The sequence below is a fragment of the Mustela putorius genome, unplaced genomic scaffold (genome assembly GCF_011764305.1).
Source record: "Mustela putorius furo isolate JIRA1106 unplaced genomic scaffold, ASM1176430v1.1 tig00000407_pilon_pilon_pilon, whole genome shotgun sequence".
Taxonomy (NCBI): Eukaryota; Metazoa; Chordata; class Mammalia; order Carnivora; family Mustelidae; genus Mustela; species Mustela putorius.
The window spans coordinates 19,503,664-19,522,336 of NW_025421373.1; the positions used below are offsets into that span (position 1 = coordinate 19,503,664).

General features: G+C 37.2%; 1 protein-coding gene across 2 annotated transcripts in view; it reads left to right on the top strand.

The window, feature by feature from the left end:
• ITGA1 (integrin subunit alpha 1) overlaps positions 1-18,673 on the top strand; it is a 175,616-nt gene that overhangs the window by 120,425 nt on the left and 36,518 nt on the right. For both annotated transcript variants that reach the window (XM_004737905.3, XM_013051321.2), the window contains exons 10-15: positions 2,309-2,382; positions 3,065-3,209; positions 9,150-9,292; positions 12,775-12,918; positions 14,389-14,646; positions 16,847-16,977. In XM_004737905.3, coding sequence (XP_004737962.1) covers positions 2,309-2,382; positions 3,065-3,209; positions 9,150-9,292; positions 12,775-12,918; positions 14,389-14,646; positions 16,847-16,977 — 895 coding nt within the window. The remainder of the gene's footprint in view (positions 1-2,308; positions 2,383-3,064; positions 3,210-9,149; positions 9,293-12,774; positions 12,919-14,388; positions 14,647-16,846; positions 16,978-18,673) is intronic.

An 18,673-nucleotide genomic window follows, 5' to 3' on the forward strand; every position in this document is an offset into this window, starting at 1 on the left:
AAAGAAACAGTCCATAAAGACTATTTAAATGAAAATGATTGTTACATTAGATAGTTAAACATAATACAGTTTCCATTTTAAACCTCATCTTAAGTAAGCAAATAAATATAACCTTATAGAACTTGTAGAGATGAAGCCTACATCAGCAGTTGTGGGAAGAGGAGCCCAATTCTCCTTAAATTACATTTTTGTGTTGCTTCTAAACTAACCACACCATGAGTTAAAGATTACATGTTGGAATGCCCGGAAACTGTAAGAAGTCTGTATATTTAGAAGCAAAATTATTTTTTAAATGCCCTCAGATTAAAATGTCTCCCACATCTTTACTGCTGCACTTTCAGGCCTAACCAAATGCAGTGTTTTGACTAGCCTGTTTCGGATTTTCTTCATAAGGACAGCAGAAAGGATTTCAGTTCCTTGTTACTTGAGAAGTGTCCACTTCCTATCAACATTTATCTTTAGGTGGTAAATAGCAGGGATTATGAAATTCCTGCTTGCCACAGACAGCGCCACCTAGTGATGAGAACAGGCCACCAACCTGACCAATCAAAACCAGAAAATGGTCTGTCTCCCTTTCCCAGCAAAAGTTGGGGAAATTGCTGAAATTCCTAAGCACATGCTGAGCAGTGGGGCGAGTGGTTATCTCAGTACTCATGAACAATCCTTGGAGGAGTTGACAGCAAGAAGTTTAGAGATGTGCGAGATGCTATTACCATGAGGACAGTGCAGCAGGCAAAACGTCACACAGCTCCCCTCTCTCTGTTCTCAGCTGTAAGCAGAACAGCATCAGGAGGAGGTACTGGAAATATGTAGGTGTTTGCTGCTGCTCTCTTGCAGTTGGCCTTGCAAGATAAATAAAAAGACACCATAAAGGGCACCTGGGTGGCTCAGTGAGTTAAGCCGCTGCCTTCGGCTCAGGTCATGGTCTCAGGGTCCTGGGATCAAGTTCCGCATCGGGCTCTCTGCTCAGCGAGGAGCCTGCTTCCCTCTCTCTCTCTCTCTCTCTCTCCCTACCTCTCTGTCTACTTGTGATCTCTGTCAAATAAACAAATAAACAAATAAAATCTAAAAAAAAAAAAAAAGACACCATAAAGCATTATGGACTTAAAAACTTAAAATGCCCTTCAGTCATTTAAATTAGAGGATAATTCATACATGAAATTAAAACGATACATTTGAATTCTAGATTGATATCCCCATTTAACCTAGTCCTTAAAAAAGGCAATCACTGATGTATTTGTTAACAGATTTATGATAGCAGATAGCAAGTAAATAAGTTTTATTTCACAAATTTAATTATTCTCATGCCTCAATGAAAAGGCAGACTGGCTGTTACAATTATGCACTATTTTTAACTTATTTGCAAAGCCAGATAAATCAGTAACTCCCTACTAAAAGTAAATGAATCAACATTCCCGCAATCCCCTTAGGAGGTTGTGGCTTTGGGTTGGTGAATATTTTGAGAGTAGCACATTTTCCATGGAATGCTCTGATTATCTCTGTATCTCAATAAAGAGCCTAAAAATGGGTATAGAATCTTGCCCATAGAAATCCTCATTAAAAACTTTTCAGATTCAGGGAGCTCTTAGAAAGCTAAAAAGATCTAATGCTTGCTACTGAACCTCATACAGACCATTGACTAAAAAAATAAAATAAAATAAAATAGGTACAGACTCTTAAAAAAAATACGTGATTGTACATCATGCAGCCTAGAGCTCATCAAAAAGTTCCTCCCAATTTGTGAGTGATATCTACCACCAGAATTTAGAGCAAATACAAACCCAGAACTCTTCACCCTTTATCAAATAATGGAATTCTAAGAGGATTTGTTGCTGGAAATACAGGTGGGGATGGTAGAGTCAAGAGACCTCTTTAGATATGTGAATAAAATTATTTCAGCCCTGTAACACAGCAGATGAGTTTAGCCTAATGTCCGAGCAGAATCCTCATAGTGTCAGGGACAGACAGAGGTTTTCAACTTCAGTGCTTTCACCTTTAACCCCCTGAGTCCAAAGTGCCTTATCATCCCCAGGCATCTACAGTGTAAGAACAGAAGCATGAATGGATTTTTCTCAACTTCTCCAGCAAGGGTGGGGAAGCCATCAGTCAAGAATTTAGACATGGCCCTTCTGCTAACCTTCTCTGTCCTCCACCCAGCCCTACCTAGGAATTTTGGGTTGAGAAATGTGTGGCTGAACATACCCAGAAGATGTTGGAAGTTCTGGTTGGTAAAGAGCCCAGATTGTAATTGACCTCTGTCTTCTTCAAATCAACACTGTACTAACAGGTGTTTATCTTTCTGTTATAGCTACAGCTGACCAGTCAGCAGCTTCATTTGAAATGGAAATGTCTCAGACTGGCTTCAGTGCTCATTATTCACAGGTACATTGACCACTTGGTAGAAAACAAAGTTTGTTTGTTTGTTTGTTTGTTTGTTTGTTTGTTTGTTTTTTAAGGTTTCCACTTCCAAAAGCAGTGCCCAGGCATCAGCGTTATAAGTGCAACTAGTAGTTCATGGCTTGAACAGTTATTCCTACCGTGATGATGTTCCTAATCCAAATGGGAAAATGACATTTCACAAACTTACTAGGAAAACAAGTTATTTCACACAGTTCATTACACTGTACTAATAATTTTGAATAAAACATTTTGACGTCTGCCTTATGTAATTATCCATCTGGCTAAAAAAATAGTTGCTAATGATATGAAATATATCTTTTTCTCAGTTTCAGTGTATTCAAAGATCTTACTAAAATTCCATGATCAAGACCTAGGGTTCTTGGCACCTAGAATTAAGCAGACAGGCAAGATTAGGAAATATATCATTTGTGGTTGATGAAAGAAAAATGCATCAGAGTCCATGCAAAGGAATATTGACATTTCGGTGGGCAAATTGTACTGTATAACTTAGGGCAAGTTACTTACTCTGTTAAGTTACTATTGTGTTATTATGAAAATTATGAGTTAATTATGTAAAGCACTTTGACTGGAACCTATCTCATTGTTAATGCTGTGTTCTTACTATTTTGTTAAATATCATTTGTCTTCTCTATTTGGATATAAGGACTGGGTCATGCTTGGAGCAGTAGGAGCCTATGACTGGAATGGTACAGTCGTCATGCAGAAAGCTAATCAAATCATAATCCCTCAAAATACGACCTTTAACGTTGAGTCTACCAAAAAGAATGAGCCTCTTGCTTCTTATTTAGGTAAAGTTTGGATGTAATCAATAGAAAATTATTATGTTTTATTTTTTGTTTTGTTTTTATTTTATTTTTAGCATTATTTGCTTATATTTATATAGGCTTACTTATAATCGCATAAGACATATCACTTCAAGATTTAGACATTTTATAGGACTCATGAAAGTTCCAAAGCAGCCTTAGTTTCTGAGCAGTGGTCAGAATAATAGAACATGGAGGTCATCTCTCTAAGAAAGTCTCTCTAGTACAGAAATGATTTAGGCTGATATGTGTTCTTTTTGAGGTCTCCCTGTGTGTCTGGTATTCTCATTAATGTCAAGAAGAGCTTTGCACTTGGTGGATAAGAAATTACGATTAAAAAAGAGAAACCTTGATTCAGCTAATAGCCTGAAGATCAGATTCCTGTTTTCTCTGATATATCCTATATCATTGGTTTCTTTCTAAGGGTACTCATTTTGGGGGAAAAAATGTTAATTTGTCTTGATATATAGCTTCTTCTTTAATATTCTATTAAGTCAGACAAATGTTGAGATGTAATACCATCTTGTTTTTCAAAGACTTGTCTGGAATAAAGAGGCATATGTCTGGTATCACCTTGTTCTAGATCTGTACCGAGCTGTCTAGGAGATACCAGGGAACTAGTCTATCACTAAATGATCTCAGTAAACCATTAGGAGGGACTAGGATGAAAAAAATCCTCAGGGTATGATTTCCCAACTCATTACTCATTCAACAAATATTTGACCAGTATACCTATTTTGCCCCAGGCATTGTTCTCAGTGCTGGGGGTTCAGTGGTAAAGAAAACAAATACAATTCACTGTTCATATTTTACTATGTTAGCATTCCTCTCTGGGATCTTTCTGTCCTGGAGGCAACTCTTTTTCTCTCTCTATTCCAGTTTCTTTCTATTTTACAAGGATGGGGCCTTTACTGGTAAGTTCATACATCTCCTTATTCAAGGAGACATCTTAAAACTGTAGAGGCAGGGGCGCCCGGGTGGCTCAGTGGGTTAAAGCCTCTGCCTTTGGCTCAGGTCATGATCCCAGGGTCCTGGGATGGAGCCCTGCATCGGGCTCTCTGCTCAGTGGGGAGCCTGCTCCTCTCTCTCTCTCTCTGCACCTGCCTCTCTGCCTGCCTCTCTGCCTACTTGTGTTCTCTGTCTGTCAAATAAATAAATAAAATCTTTAAAAAAAAACTGTAGAGACAACAAGACTTAAGAAAAAATGAAAGGCCTGAGGGTTTAAGATAGTTAAAAAATGGCAGTAAGCAGCAAATATAATGTGAGTGCTCAAACCCCTTAACACATGTTGAACTGCATTCATGAAAGTCTAGTTTATTTCTCATAGAAGTCCTATTCCACTCTGCCCTGGTCAGACATTACACATTACAAAAGAAAATACCAAACTAGGTTGTGCTGATAAAAGATTATCTAAAGGATACTGACCTAGAGACAATTCCTTTCTGTCCTTCCCCACCCCCTACATAATTTGAAGAAGTTGATGGTTAGAAACACTGCTATAACAGTGTTTGATTTTGCTATAACACACAGAGGTTAGACTCAATATTCATATACATTAAAAGAAATCTTAGCATGTGGTAAACATCCAACTTTCCAAATTAAGATATTAAGAAAATAGAAGAATGAGGTCGCAGCTCCCTATGACAGATCTGAACTAGAATCTAGGTCCCTTGATTCTCATTTCAGTGCTCATTTCAAATTTAAAACATTTACAAAATTAAAGATATGATATGAAGTCCACAGAGATGTGTGTGACATCTTAAAACGTTCACACATTGGGGCACCTGGGTGGTTCAGTCATTAAAGCGTCTGCCTTCCTCTGAGCCGCACACTGGGCTCCCTGCTCAGCAGAGAACCTGCTTCTCTCTCTCCAGCTCTCCCGTGCTTGTGTTCCTTCTCTCTGTGTCAAATAAATAAATAAAATCTTAAAAAAAAAAAAAAGGAAGAGAAAGAAGAAGAAGAAGTTCATACGTTTTGGGGCGACTGGGTGGCTCCATTGGTTAAGCATCTGACTCTTGGTTTCAACTCAGATCATGATCTCACAGTTCTGGAAAGTCTGCTTCAGATTTTCCCTCCCATTCCCCTCTTGCCCCTCCCGGCTCTCTCTAAAATAAATAAACTCTTTTTAAAAAGCTCACCCATTTTGAGGTGCCTGGGTGGCTCAGTCGGTTAAGCGCCTGCCTTAGGCTCCGGTCATGATCCCAGAGTCCTGGAATCCAGCCCCGAGCCCCACATCGGGCTCTTTGCTCAGCAGGGAGTCTGCTTTCCCCTCCCTCTCTCTGCCTCTCTGCAACTTGTGATCTCTGTCTCTCTCTGTCAAATAAATAAATAAAATCTTAAAAAAAAAAAATAAAAAAGCTCACACATTTTAATAATACTATAGTTTTTTTGATATTCTGAATTATTGTTATGTGATAAAATTCCTTAAAACCAAAGAGTCTTAAGAATCCTAAATCTGGGGGCGCCTGGGTGGCTCAGTGGTTTAAAGCCTCTGCTTTCAGCTCGGGTCATGATCCCAGAGTCCTGGGATCGAGTCCCACATCGGGCTCTTTCCTTGGTGGGGAGCCTGCTTCACTTCCTCTCTCTCTGCCTGCCTCTGCCTACTTGTGATCTCTCTCTGTCAAATAAATAAAAACATTAAAAAAAAAAAATCCTAAATCTGTTATTCCCTGAAAGCTTAGATTCAAGTTTGCTTAAAGCAAGCTTAGAGAATTCAAGACTTACAGATATCACTGTGAGCAAGAAAAAAACTAAGAGAACCTTCATTTGCAACCACAGTATTTATGACATATGATTCCTTTCTGCCCAAAAAAGGAAATTTGGGGGTATGTTGTCCACAATGTGCTTCTATATTTTAGAAACTATTTCATTAGCTTAATCACAAGTTAACACATTAAGATATTTTACCAACATAAAATTTAAGATAATAAGATTTCTTTTAAAATAGAAAAGCACCCAGAAAGGGGACAGGGAAGAAAAATAGCTTTGTACCCCAAATATTATTCTCATTCTGAAATGGAGTTTTCAAAATGTCTGCTTGTGTGGGTTACAAATTAAGAAGAGTCTGAATGTGTTAGTTTGAAATCTGTGTGGATTGCAAGTTGTTAGGCTGTGGAAAATCTTACGGAGGAAACAAAGTGATGGGTAAATGCTCTATTACCAAAAAAAAAAGAACAAAACAAAACAAAAAACCCTCAAACTAATCAATAATGACCAGAAAAAAGTAGGAACAGAAATTGTTGAACCTCTCAGGGTATAATCACTCACTTAACCACCCAGGAACTGCCTTAGGACAATATGCAATTAGCAAGTGATTTTGATGGTGAGGACACCACGGAAATCTCATTCCCTGCCTCCTCCACCCACTCACGGTCTGCCCCTTTCTAATCATGCCAGACAAATTCAAGAGAAAAAGTAAAGATATGAGGCAAATGCATGAAGTCAAAGCAGAACTATACCTGTTTCCCATTACCTCAACAGCTCCGAGCACTTTGCCCAAGGAGTGAATTATGAGAGCTGACAGGATCTATTTCTTTATAGATCCATGCAGCAGGCTGTGCTATGAATTTTCTTTTCTCTTCAATTTTGTACTTTTTTCTTCTTCATAAAGCAACATTAAACTTAGATGTTTATAATTATTTTCCTTTCAAGAAAATTAAACTTCACTCTCCCTCCTTGTCTTTAGACACCTGAGCGTCCATCAGTAGCCACCTAACCAGTAGATACTGTCCTTGTGCAGACTTCAGTTAATAGATGTACCTATCAAGTGCAAATTGTCAAACTTAATTAACCAAATAGTCACACAACCCCAAGCCTCAAACAGAATTTTTAACTTTTTCTTAAAGGTTCATTTATCAGTTGGCATTTATAGCTCTGTAAATGAAAAAAAAAAATCAAAGTATACTAACACCCTTAGGCCAATCCTTTCTTAATATTTCTTAGTAAAGTGACATGAAATAAAACAGCTTCTGTTTTGCACATTCTTCTTTTCTATTTTATTTATGTATAAACATGACCTTAAAGTTTTTATTTTTAAGCAATATTGTGGTTAGTAATGTAAGTACTTGTTTAGTAACATTTCTTTAAAAAAGAATGGTTTACAATTTATTATGTATAATTTTTTTAGGAGCTCAAAGAAAGATAAAGAAATGAGAATGTAAGAAAAATATTCATGAAGGAAAAATGCCTGAGGAATGTGTTCCTTTAGTACTTGTGAGATTAAACATGTTTTAATATAAAAAAACCTCTGTTCCTTTACAAAAATGTCATAAGAAAGTGAAACTATTATCCTATAGTAAAACACTTGGAAAATAAATTTTCCATATAACCCTTTTCTTAGTAAGAAATGCTATTCTGTGGAATTTGGAAAAATAATCTGCCCTCTGCTCCTCTGCTGATGGGCAGATTTGGTTATTAGAACATTTCTTTCTTCTGTAGAGTTGAAATGTGCACAGAGTAATTTTTATTATTGATTTAGCTCTGTTCTCTATAGACACAAAGAATAAATTTAATTCTTCACTCAGAAATTAATAATCTGCCTCAAAGACACACAAAAAATGAAAGCCCAGTTAAAAAGAAAAATGTCAAATCTCACTTTTTAAATTTAAATTCCAGTTAGTTAACGGTGTAATATTAGTTTCAGGTGTACAATATAGTGATTGAGCATTTCCATACATCACCCTGTGCTCCTCACAGCAGGTGCATGCCTTAATCCCCATCACCTATTTCAACCATCCCCCCATACACCTCCTTTTAATCAAAGAAATGCAAATTGAAATCACAACAAAGTATTATTGTTAGATTATGTTCAACATCTATTAGAACATTCACAAATTTAAATAATAGTATTGAGACCTAAGGTTTGGGGGGGAGTTGATAAAACTAGTCTGTACTTTGGCTGTTCATGGAATAAATTAGTGCAAATGTTCTGGAAAAAAATTTGCCAGACATTGAAAGAATTGAAAATTTGATCCAGTAATCTATTCCTTGAAATTTATCACCAAAAAATCCAAAAGAAAAAAATTAAATGTTAAGGATGCTTTGTATCCTGAAGCATAATATCAAAAAATTAAAAACCACCTAAAAATTCTACCATTTCCTACTAGGTAGGAGTGGTCTTGTGGTAGAAAGGTAATCCCTTGATACCTTAACTCAGAGAAATAAACATCAACTACTTAAAATTACTACTTAAAAATCTACCACAGCAGGGGTACATGGGTGGCTCAGTTGGTAAAATACATCATTCTTGATTTCAGCTCAGGTCATGATCTCAGAGTCCTGAGATAGAACCTTGCCTAAGGTTCTGCAATGGCCATGGAGCCCACTTAAGATTCTCTCCCTCTCCCTCTGCTTCTTTTCCACCTCCCTCGTGTGCTCGTGCATACACACACTCTCTTTAAAAAACAAAATAAATAAAAAGAAATAAAAATTTACAGCAGCAACACAGAAAAGGCTTACATTTGCTATGATGCCAAATGCATAAAATTACTAATTTTATAAAATAAATAATACATAAAATAATAAAATAAAATTAATAATTATTATAATTATTAGGTTCTATAAAATATGTCCAGGTAAAGTACAACTGATTTATTACAAAGTGGTGAATTGGGATTATGAGGGATTTTTGGTGGGGTTTTTTTTTTCTTCTGTCATCATTGTTACATCATTTGTGCCTTTAAACAATGAAAAACCAAGGTTGGGGGGTGGACAAAGCAGTCACAGTAGATAATCAGAGAGCATGCTAAAAGCTTCTACAGAGACAAACTTCCCTTCAATAAAAAATAAGTATTTCCAAAAAAGAGAAATCTATATAAACATATAAAAATGATTCTCCCAGCCATTTAAAGTGGATCTTAATTTATTCTGTGCAGATGTTAAGGGGTCAAACAGTATATCTGATATCTGGCATTTCTCTTTCGTCAGGTTACACAGTGAACTCTGCAACTGTTTCTGGAGATGTGCTGTACATTGCTGGACAGCCAAGGTATAATCATACGGGCCAGGTTGTCATCTACAGGATGGAAAATGGAGACATCAAGATTCTCCAGACACTCAGTGGAGAACAGGTAAACTTGAAAATTATTGTTTTAATTTAATCCGTGTATACTCTATGTAAATTTAAATTAACCCTCAATTGTCCTAAATTTTAAAAAAGAGAAAGTACTGGGACACCTGGATGGCTCAGTCAGTTGAGCACCCATCTTCGGGTCAGGTCATGGTCCCAGAGTCCTAGGATCCAGGCCAACACCGGGCTCCCTGCTCAGCGGGGAGTCTGCTTCTCCCTCTCCCTCTGCTGCTCCCCCTGGTTGTGCTCTCTCTCTCTCTCTCTCTCTATCAAATGAATAAATAAAATCTTTAAAAAAGAAAAAATACTTTCGTAGTCAACATCAACCTTAAACAGGGCCCAGTGTTAACTTCCTTGCAGAGACTAATATACCTACATCTTTGGCCTCAGGACCTAATCAGTTGCATGGATATGGAGGTAAGATGGATGGATGATGATTTAGATACAGATGTACAAATATATACATATAAAGAAAAAGATCTAAAACATTAAGAAGCAGGAAAATGCCAATGGCATAGACAGTAAATGCAGAAGGTGGAAAGATTGTTTCAAGCTAGGATTGGTGCCAAAATCTTAATACGAGATAGGATTTCTACTAGTCTAGAAGATTTCTACTAGACTGTAGATAGGTAGAAAGAGCAGAAGAGCCAGTTAAAAAGATAACTCAGACCCCAGCTGTGTAAGATTTTGAATGGCTGGCAAACTAAAGAATTTGGATTTTCTCCTGGAAGTAATGGGAAGTTATGTAAACTTTAAAAATTCTCATTAGGTGATATTGAATAATAAAAGTAGTTTGAGAAATGCATCCAATATGCAAACATAAATATATGTAAATATTTTTTAACTGAAACATCTATGATGTTGGTTAGTATTGCATTGCAGTCATTTGGGCTTCACTAAATATCCCAGCTCACCAGACTAGCCCTATACCCTCCTCCCATCACCACCTACTCCACGAGGCAGGGCAGCAGCAGCCTTCCTCCCCTGCAGGTGTACCCACAGCTGCCCAGCGCAGAACCGCTTCGGTGAGAGGAGACAGGCACATCAGGCAAGGACAGAGCTGTCCTCTCTATAATGCCCCACAGGAGCCAGTATCTTTCATAATGACACCAAAGACATAGCTGCCAGGGCTTCTGCTAAGGGCGTGCGGTTTTCAGAGTTACCCTGGGAAGCCCAACCTATGTTAGCTCCATCAGGTATCTGTAAATCCCCACAGCCTTAAATGCAATGTCCCAACCAGAGATTATTTTTACCCCTCTCAATATTGCTTCGTAATATAATTGAACTCCTTTCTGCCACAGATGTCCAGGAGAACAGAGTTAAAGTGAACCAAAAGTAAGAGTCTCATATATAAAGATTCTCATATGTATAAAATAATAAAACTTGGTGAAAGGGTTTTGTTAGCCCTTTGCCCACATTCATAATCAGAAAGTGCATCAACCATCTAAAAAAGGCTAAGGTGAGGAGAGCCTAAAATGATGTATCACCAATAAAAACGGAAAAGGAAGGAGTGTAGTAGACATAAATGAGGAACTGACAGGGTTGTAAAACGAAGCATTTTGTATGACATTTTGGGTCTGATATCACTCTGTTAATTGTCCACAAGACAGGAAGTGAAAATTTTGTGAAAAATTGCTCATGAAAGTTAATGATTTAAATTATAAATGATTTAAGTTTCAAGCCTGGGAATCGGAGAGAAAGGTGGCACCATTATTAGAATGTCAGCAACTCAAGCAGTGTAGATACGTTTTTTAAATGGTATTTGGTTTTACAATTTCCTGTAACAGTGAGCTCAAATTCAAATCGTTATGGGTGTCAGGAATGTAAAGTAAATAAATAAAGCTACTACACAGAAGACGGCAGGAAGTGGTGGGAACCATGGTCTGGACAACTCATGAGCCATCTAAACATTTGGCTCCCACTCGGCTCCAGATGGCTATTGTCAGGGGGGAATGAAGCCCTGAGGTTGCTACATCTTACAGTATTTTATTTATGTTTGTAATTAATTCAACTTTATGGGAAAATTAAAAAAAAAAAAAAACCTTTTAAATCCTTTATATCCTATGAGGAGAGGACATTCAAAAGCCAAGCTCTAGCAGTTGTCTGAGTGTCTAGCAATGTCTAAGAATGAAGACCTGGAGCCTTGAGAGGAAAATAGAATGAAATTTGCAATTTTCAGTAATAGAAATGTTTGGAAGGATTGGCCTTCTAGAAAAGAGAATGGGGGGAAGTGCAGATCTTAGCTTAGGGGACACCAAAACCTGGGGCACGGGAGGAGGAAAAGGAACCAGCAAAGATGAAAACAAAGGGTGGCTTGTGATATTATGGCAGAATCAAGAGAGCAAAATTAAAACCATGGAAGCCAAAACAGGAAGTTTCAATAAGACAGTTATCAAGAGCATCAAATATTAAACACAGATCAAAATTTGGAAAGGTTATTGCATTTAGATAATGAAGTGTAAGTCTCCCGCATTTCCCCAAAATACATCCATATCTTTAAAAAACAAAACGTTGCTGCAAGGGGATGGTCCCCTTTTATATTTTTCTATCTTCCACAAGTGCTAGGACAAGACTTAGCCATCTGTTGAGTAAACAATGCTTTAAAAATATGTATTTATTTGAGAGAGAGAGAGCAAGAGAGAGTATTGTGGCAGAAGAGGAGAGTGAGAGGAGGGAAGCTGGCTCTCCACTGAGCGGAGCAGGGAGCCCAATGGGAGGCTCGATCCCAGGACCCTGAGATTGTGACCTGAGCTGAAGGCAGAGGCTTCACCGACTGAGCCACGCAAGTGCTCCAGTCTTTTTTTTTTTTAATTTAGATTCAATAAGCCAATTTATAGCACATCATTAGTTTCAGATGCAGTGTTCAATAATTTATCAGGTGCATGAGTAAACAATCTTCGAAGTCGACAAGGTGAAATTCCTTGCACTAGTATCCCAAGACAAATCAGTTCTTCCTATTGTATTTTATTTCCTATTTTTCATACATATATACATATATGTATCTATTTCATAAATACATATAAATACATGTATTATACATATAAACATTATACTGAAGCCATCCTAGAATACCTTTTATTGCTTACTCTCATTTTATTTCCTTAAAAAAAATCATGGTGGCATTACTTATCTTTTCTACTTTTTGGGAAAAAAAGAAATGCTAGGATGAAATCTAAAGGAAGCCGTTTTTCTTACACTGAGGCTGCACAATCTATGACAGCTGTTTACCCTCAAGGGTGGGTCTGCCTGTTTACTAGCCCCTCCCCCACCCCCCACCCCCTACCGCCCCCCCCCACTCCCCGCCACAAGAGCTAATAAAGAGCTCTCAGGTAGAGTCCATTTCTATATTTTATTTTTATTTCTATGTCTGTCTGAATCTCAAATACTCTCCTAGATTAGGATAAGTAAAAGAAGTGCAGGCTTTTAGCTATCTTGAGAATTTCCAGTGTTCATCAGACTATTTTGTTTTGTTTTGTACCCTAGATTGGTTCCTACTTCGGCAGTGTGTTAACGACGGTTGACATTGATAAAGATTCTAATACGGACATTCTTCTGGTTGGAGCTCCCATGTACATGGGAACAGAGAAAGAGGAACAAGGGAAAGTGTACGTGTACGCTCTGAATCAGGTAATGGTAGCTCTGAGTGTGGTCGGATTTCAGGAATAGCTCTCCCTTTCTTCCCATTTCAAATAAGTAACGCAGTTCCAATTTTGTGCTCACTTTGGAAAAAGGAGCCAAGAATTTTTCAGGGCTCCTTTACCCGCACCAACTCCTCAGTTTTTTAATGAACATTTTAGAATTCTAGTAAGGTAGTTTAAACCGTTAGGTATTTTCCGCTTGGAGATGTGAGCTATTCTTTTTTAGCAGAAAATATAAAATAAAGATAAGTTTCATTAAACTGCTAAATAAACTCACAGGGCAGCCATTTATCGCTCTGGCCTGGAGCTGTTGGGAACATTAACAGTTAAGACTGCATTAGGTACATGAGAGACTCTTAATCTCACAAACTGAGGGTTGCTGGAGGGAGTTGGGTAGGGAGAGGGTGGTGGGGTTATGGACATTGGGGAGGGTATGTGCTATGGTTAGTGCTGTGAAGAGTGTAAGCCTGACGATTCACAGACCTGTACCCATGGAGCAAATAATATATTATATGTTAATAAAAAATTAAAAATAAAAAAAAACTGCATGAGCTGTCAAAACAGTTAAAGTAGGGGAGGTAAGGAGACTATGGAGTTGTGTGTTTTAAGGCTGTGACACCAGTTTCAGCAAACTTCTATAGTCTTTGGAATACTTCGGTGGGCTGGAGTGAGATTTTGTTTGCCGCTCCTGACTTTGGACATCACATGTTAGGTGAAATAATTCTTGATTTCTTCATTAGAAGCATTTTTTGTTTTGTTTCGTTGTCTATAGCAAAGTCAGTATTCATCTATTTAGCTTTTTAAATTCTTAGAGTCTCTCCAACTAATTTTTTAATTCATAAATTATATCTTTCATCCTATCATGTTGTTTGCTTCCTCTTATCAATTTTTTTGGTCCTATGCTGTTTTTTTCCTTTTTTCCTAGAACCTGTGTTCCTGTCCATCATTACTAGCCCTGTCTTTACTGAGTTTGTTGGGCTTTTGGGGGTTTCTTTGTGGGTTTTTTTTGTTTTTGTTTTTGTTTTTTTGCTCTCGATAGCTTTGAGAAAAATTTGGTTTTTGGATAGAGTAATTTCCTTTTTGCCCTATAAAGGAGACTATATAGAGACTTTTCAAAGAAGCAGATTTGGGATGAAGGAAGAATAAAGATCTGAACTAAGGATTTTAAACATTCAGTTCTTTGGCTTTAAAAACATTCTGGGAGTCCTCTACTCACCCAGTTCCATTAAAAAGAGAATCCATTATAATCCTCAATATGCCTTCTTCCCCACTTCTACAGTCTGTTCTTTAAAATATTTAACTTGACTCTTAGATAAGCACCCTTTTTAAGAAATTTTACAAACTTTCCTGTTGATGTACAAATGGTTTTTAACAGTGGTGATTTAGCACGTACTTAAAAATTTCACTGTGCTGTAGTAATGATAGAAATCCATAAGTATCCTGTTTATGTTTCTTCCAGACAAGGTTTGAATATCAAATGAGCCTGGAGCCCATTAAGCAGACTTGCTGCTCATCTCTGAAGCACAATTCATGCACAAAAGAAAACAAAAATGAGCCATGCGGGGCTCGTTTCGGAACAGCGATCGTTGCAGTGAGAGACCTCAATCTTGATGGGTTTGATGACATTGTGATAGGAGCACCCCTGGAAGATGATCATGGGGGAGCCGTGTACATTTATCATGGGAGTGGCAAAACTATCAGGAAGGAGTACGCACAAGTAAGAAGTTAAACCTACACATTCCCACCCTTAAACGATAAGTGCGTTCAATGCTAGGCTTGCTTCTTGTCTTGCTTCATGAGTTATTTGATTATTTTTTCTTCTGACTTTATTGGGAAACTAGATTTAATTCTCTTTTAAGGTTCCTTTACAGGAGCATTATTATGTATTTTATCCTTTTATCTCGTTTTGGTTTTTGTGGTCTTTTTTTTCTGTTGTTATTTGCCGCATCTCCATGATCTGAACTCTCAGAATAGTCAAACACGAACCAAAAAAATGAACACTTGTTAACGATATGATTTAACAGTTGCAGTGTGCCCGATCCTAAAAAGAGGATACCACTTTCTAAATAAGAGAATAATAATGATATGATTTAGCGAATAAAGAAGATGAGGTTATTGTTTTTATATTCAATATCTGTGTTTTAACAAAATTGCACAACATTTATGTTTATGAATTAAATTGGTATGTTTTTATGAACTGAATTTGGATTCCTGAAGGTTTATAATTTCCTCACAAATAATCCCTCTTGGGAAAAAATCTGAATAAGCTTAACTTGCAGGGGATTTTTGTTGTTCTGGTTTTAAATTTATTATCAGTTAATGGTTCTAATCCATAAATGCAATTTTTTCCTGCATAAGAAAAATACCAATTTGCAGAAGCATTTAATGCACTATAAAAGTAGGAGAGTTTAAAGGAATTCTTCTAATGTAATTGTCTGTTTTTAAGTAACCATAAGTAATTAGGCATTGAACTACTTATATAACATGAAAAGAAAATCAGAACATCAATTATTTCTTTTTTATAGTTGTTCTTTTTGTACTATCGTCAACAGAATTCTCAAAATCCATTCAAGTGAAGTTGTACTTTATTTTTCAGAAAGTCATAATGACATTAGTGAGACAATAAACTAAAGGGCATATTTCAGTAACAAACTTTCATCCACTTAGTAAATTATCTGTTCTCAAAAAATTCAAAAGTCTTCATTACTTAACTGAAAACAGGCAAGGTTAACCACGGGAACATGACGGAAGGAGGAACTGCAGGGAGGCATTTCTTTCTTGTGTTCGGCCACTTTATTCCTTCACTATTAATCCTGAAAACTTACTGAAATGGTGTTTGCAGTAGAAAAAAAGAAGATGTTTAAATCATTAATAAGAGGATAGATTGTCGTAAAAAAATTATTTTGTAAAATGGTGGCTACTCGAAGTGCAGCTTTAAATAACAACAAAAAAGAATATTACAGCTGAGTTTGCTTAATTATTGGCAAAATGCTTTCCCAAGGATAGGTGAGGATGTGCTCGCTTGTTTCCATAGTAACCAGAGGTGCTGTTTGTGTATGCGATAATCCAGAATCAAACTGAATGAGCTCCTCCAAGACCAATGAGGCAGATGTTTCTGGTTCGTTTGCTGAAAATAAGGAAATACTTCCCAATGAGCCGCAAACCTTTCAGCATGAAAAATGTGTCCATTTGGTTTGCCTTATTTGGCTTCTTAATTTATGGTTTTCAAGAAGACCTCAAGTTTAGGGAGGGTCTGTCAGTCCTGTCTCCTTGCCATCAGGTTCTATTAAAGTATTATCAGTTTGAACCAAAGCTAAGTCAGGAAGTACGAATATTAAACACATTCTGTACGGGTATGTGACAAATCATACATCAAGAACTCCATATTCATTTGTACCTATTAAGCTTATAGCGCCCTTGACTTTTAGCAAAGAAGATCATATACTGGGAAATGTTTTTGATGGCATGTGCTATTTATAGCTACCCCCCCAAATTCAGTAAACCCCAAAATGACCCCTGTGACAAACTTCTGCTCCCTCTCTTGCATGTGTGATGTGTTTTCAAGGTTCCAGTATCTTTAAATATCTCTGCGCTATGGAACTGAGTGGGAACTAGAAAGGAGAGCCAATGACTCACAATGTTTTCCTTGAGCATTAGACAAGATGACGTTATAAAATTTTTTTCCCCTCTCTCTGGTGTCAGTAACCCTGGATTATTTTGTCTGCACTATAAAAAGAATAACCTTTGGTAACAACTGAGTAATTCAGCTTGTCACCACATGAGGGGCTTCTTAGGCGGGTTTCCAAAAGATCTTTAATTTTTGTTTTTTGTTGCCCAATCCAAGTTCTCAGATTTATTTGAAACTGTTTTTGAAGAGACACTTCTGGCATAAAAACTCTCTGTTGGGACTTTCACAGCGTATTCCATCAGGTGGAGACGGCAAGACACTAAAATTTTTTGGCCAGTCTATCCATGGAGAAATGGATTTAAATGGAGATGGTCTGACTGATGTGACTATTGGAGGCCTTGGTGGTGCTGCCCTCTTCTGGTATGTATTTTAATAACAGCCAATTCATCAGGTAATACTTCACAAATAGCTTCATAGCTCAGAATATGATTGGATTTCCTGTCATACCAAATACCTGTTTTCTTTTGTACCCCATTATTTAGATAAAAGTTATGTAGTTAAAGAAGCTGAAGGAGTCATCAGATCTTAAAATGGAGAAACCATATGAAAGGAATAAGTAGAACCACCTCTTAATTTGGGGTATTTATTATGTGCTTGGCGCTAAGGTAGATATTCTGTTTTAGGAAAGAAGAGGGCTTCATAGAGAATTAAATAAACAAGAAAACATGCCTAACTTTGAGCAGTTCACAAACTTTTTAAAAGATTTTATTTATTTATTTGACAGAGATCACAAGTAGGCAGAAAGGCACACACAGAGAGAGAGAAACAGGCTCCCCACTGAACAGAGATTCCCATGCAGGGCTTGATCCCAGGACCCAAGACCCTGGGATCATGACCTGAGCCAAAGGCAGAGGCTTTAACCCACTGAGCCACCCAGGCGACCCAGAGTAGTTCACAAACTTTTTAGGGTAATTGACTCTTCACTCATTTACCTAATATGTATAATTAGATAATTGTGCATCATTGTCTGTGTTTTTATTATAAATGTGTATATATATAACATGTGCAATATATATTTTATATATATATAATATTTTTACCATACCATTCATAGATGGTAACTGCACTTATTGTGGTGAACATAGCATAATGAATATAATTATTGAATCACTATGTTACAAACCTGAAACTAATATAATATTATATACTCTAGTTCAACTTTAAAATTTGAAAAAAAAAATTCTAACTAAAAATAGAGATAATGTTTAAAAACTTATGGTCAAATAAAAATGGTACACTAAACTATACACAGATAATAACCATTATGTTAAAAATGTCTTAACTGTACAGTAGGGGGAAAAGAAAACTGTAATGTGGTGCCTAAGAAAGGAGAGTGCTGGGCAGCAAGTAGCTATGACTTTGGGGAGGGCTCACCCAGAAGCAGGGCTCCAAACCAGAAGTCACCAGTGTCAGCAACAAAGGATACAGTTTAAACTGTTAATCCTGGCTTAATGTATTATGATAACCTTAACTCAAAAAATATTTAGTGTAGTCACTCTCCTATTAAAAATATATACATCATGAGCCTGGGTGGCTCAGTGGGTTAAGCCTCTGCCTTCGGCTCAGGTCATGATCCCAGGGTCCTGGGATCGAGGCCCACATCAGGCTCTCTGCTCAGCAGGGAGTCTGCCTCCCCCCCCCTCTCTGCCTGCCTCTCTGCCTACTTGTGATCTCTGTCTGTCAAATACATTTAAAAAATCTTTTAAAAATATGTATATATATATATATACACTACACACACACATACACACACACACACACATACATTATAAGGGCAATTTTTACTCTCCAGTTTTGTTTCAAAGATTTCTTAAAAAGCTCTGAAGACTTATCTTCTTTTATCCCCAGCCAGTGCTTTATCACTGATGGGCCAAAATGACAGAGTTGTACCCTGTCATTACCCAGCAGAAGGGACCAGACCAACAGACACGAAGACCAAGATTTACAATGCCAAAGGAGGGATTGAGAGTGAATATAGGTGGCAGGCAATAAACAGAAGCCCACCCCAATTGAGGACTTTCAGGAGCAGATATGGAGAGCCCCATTTTGTGGAATA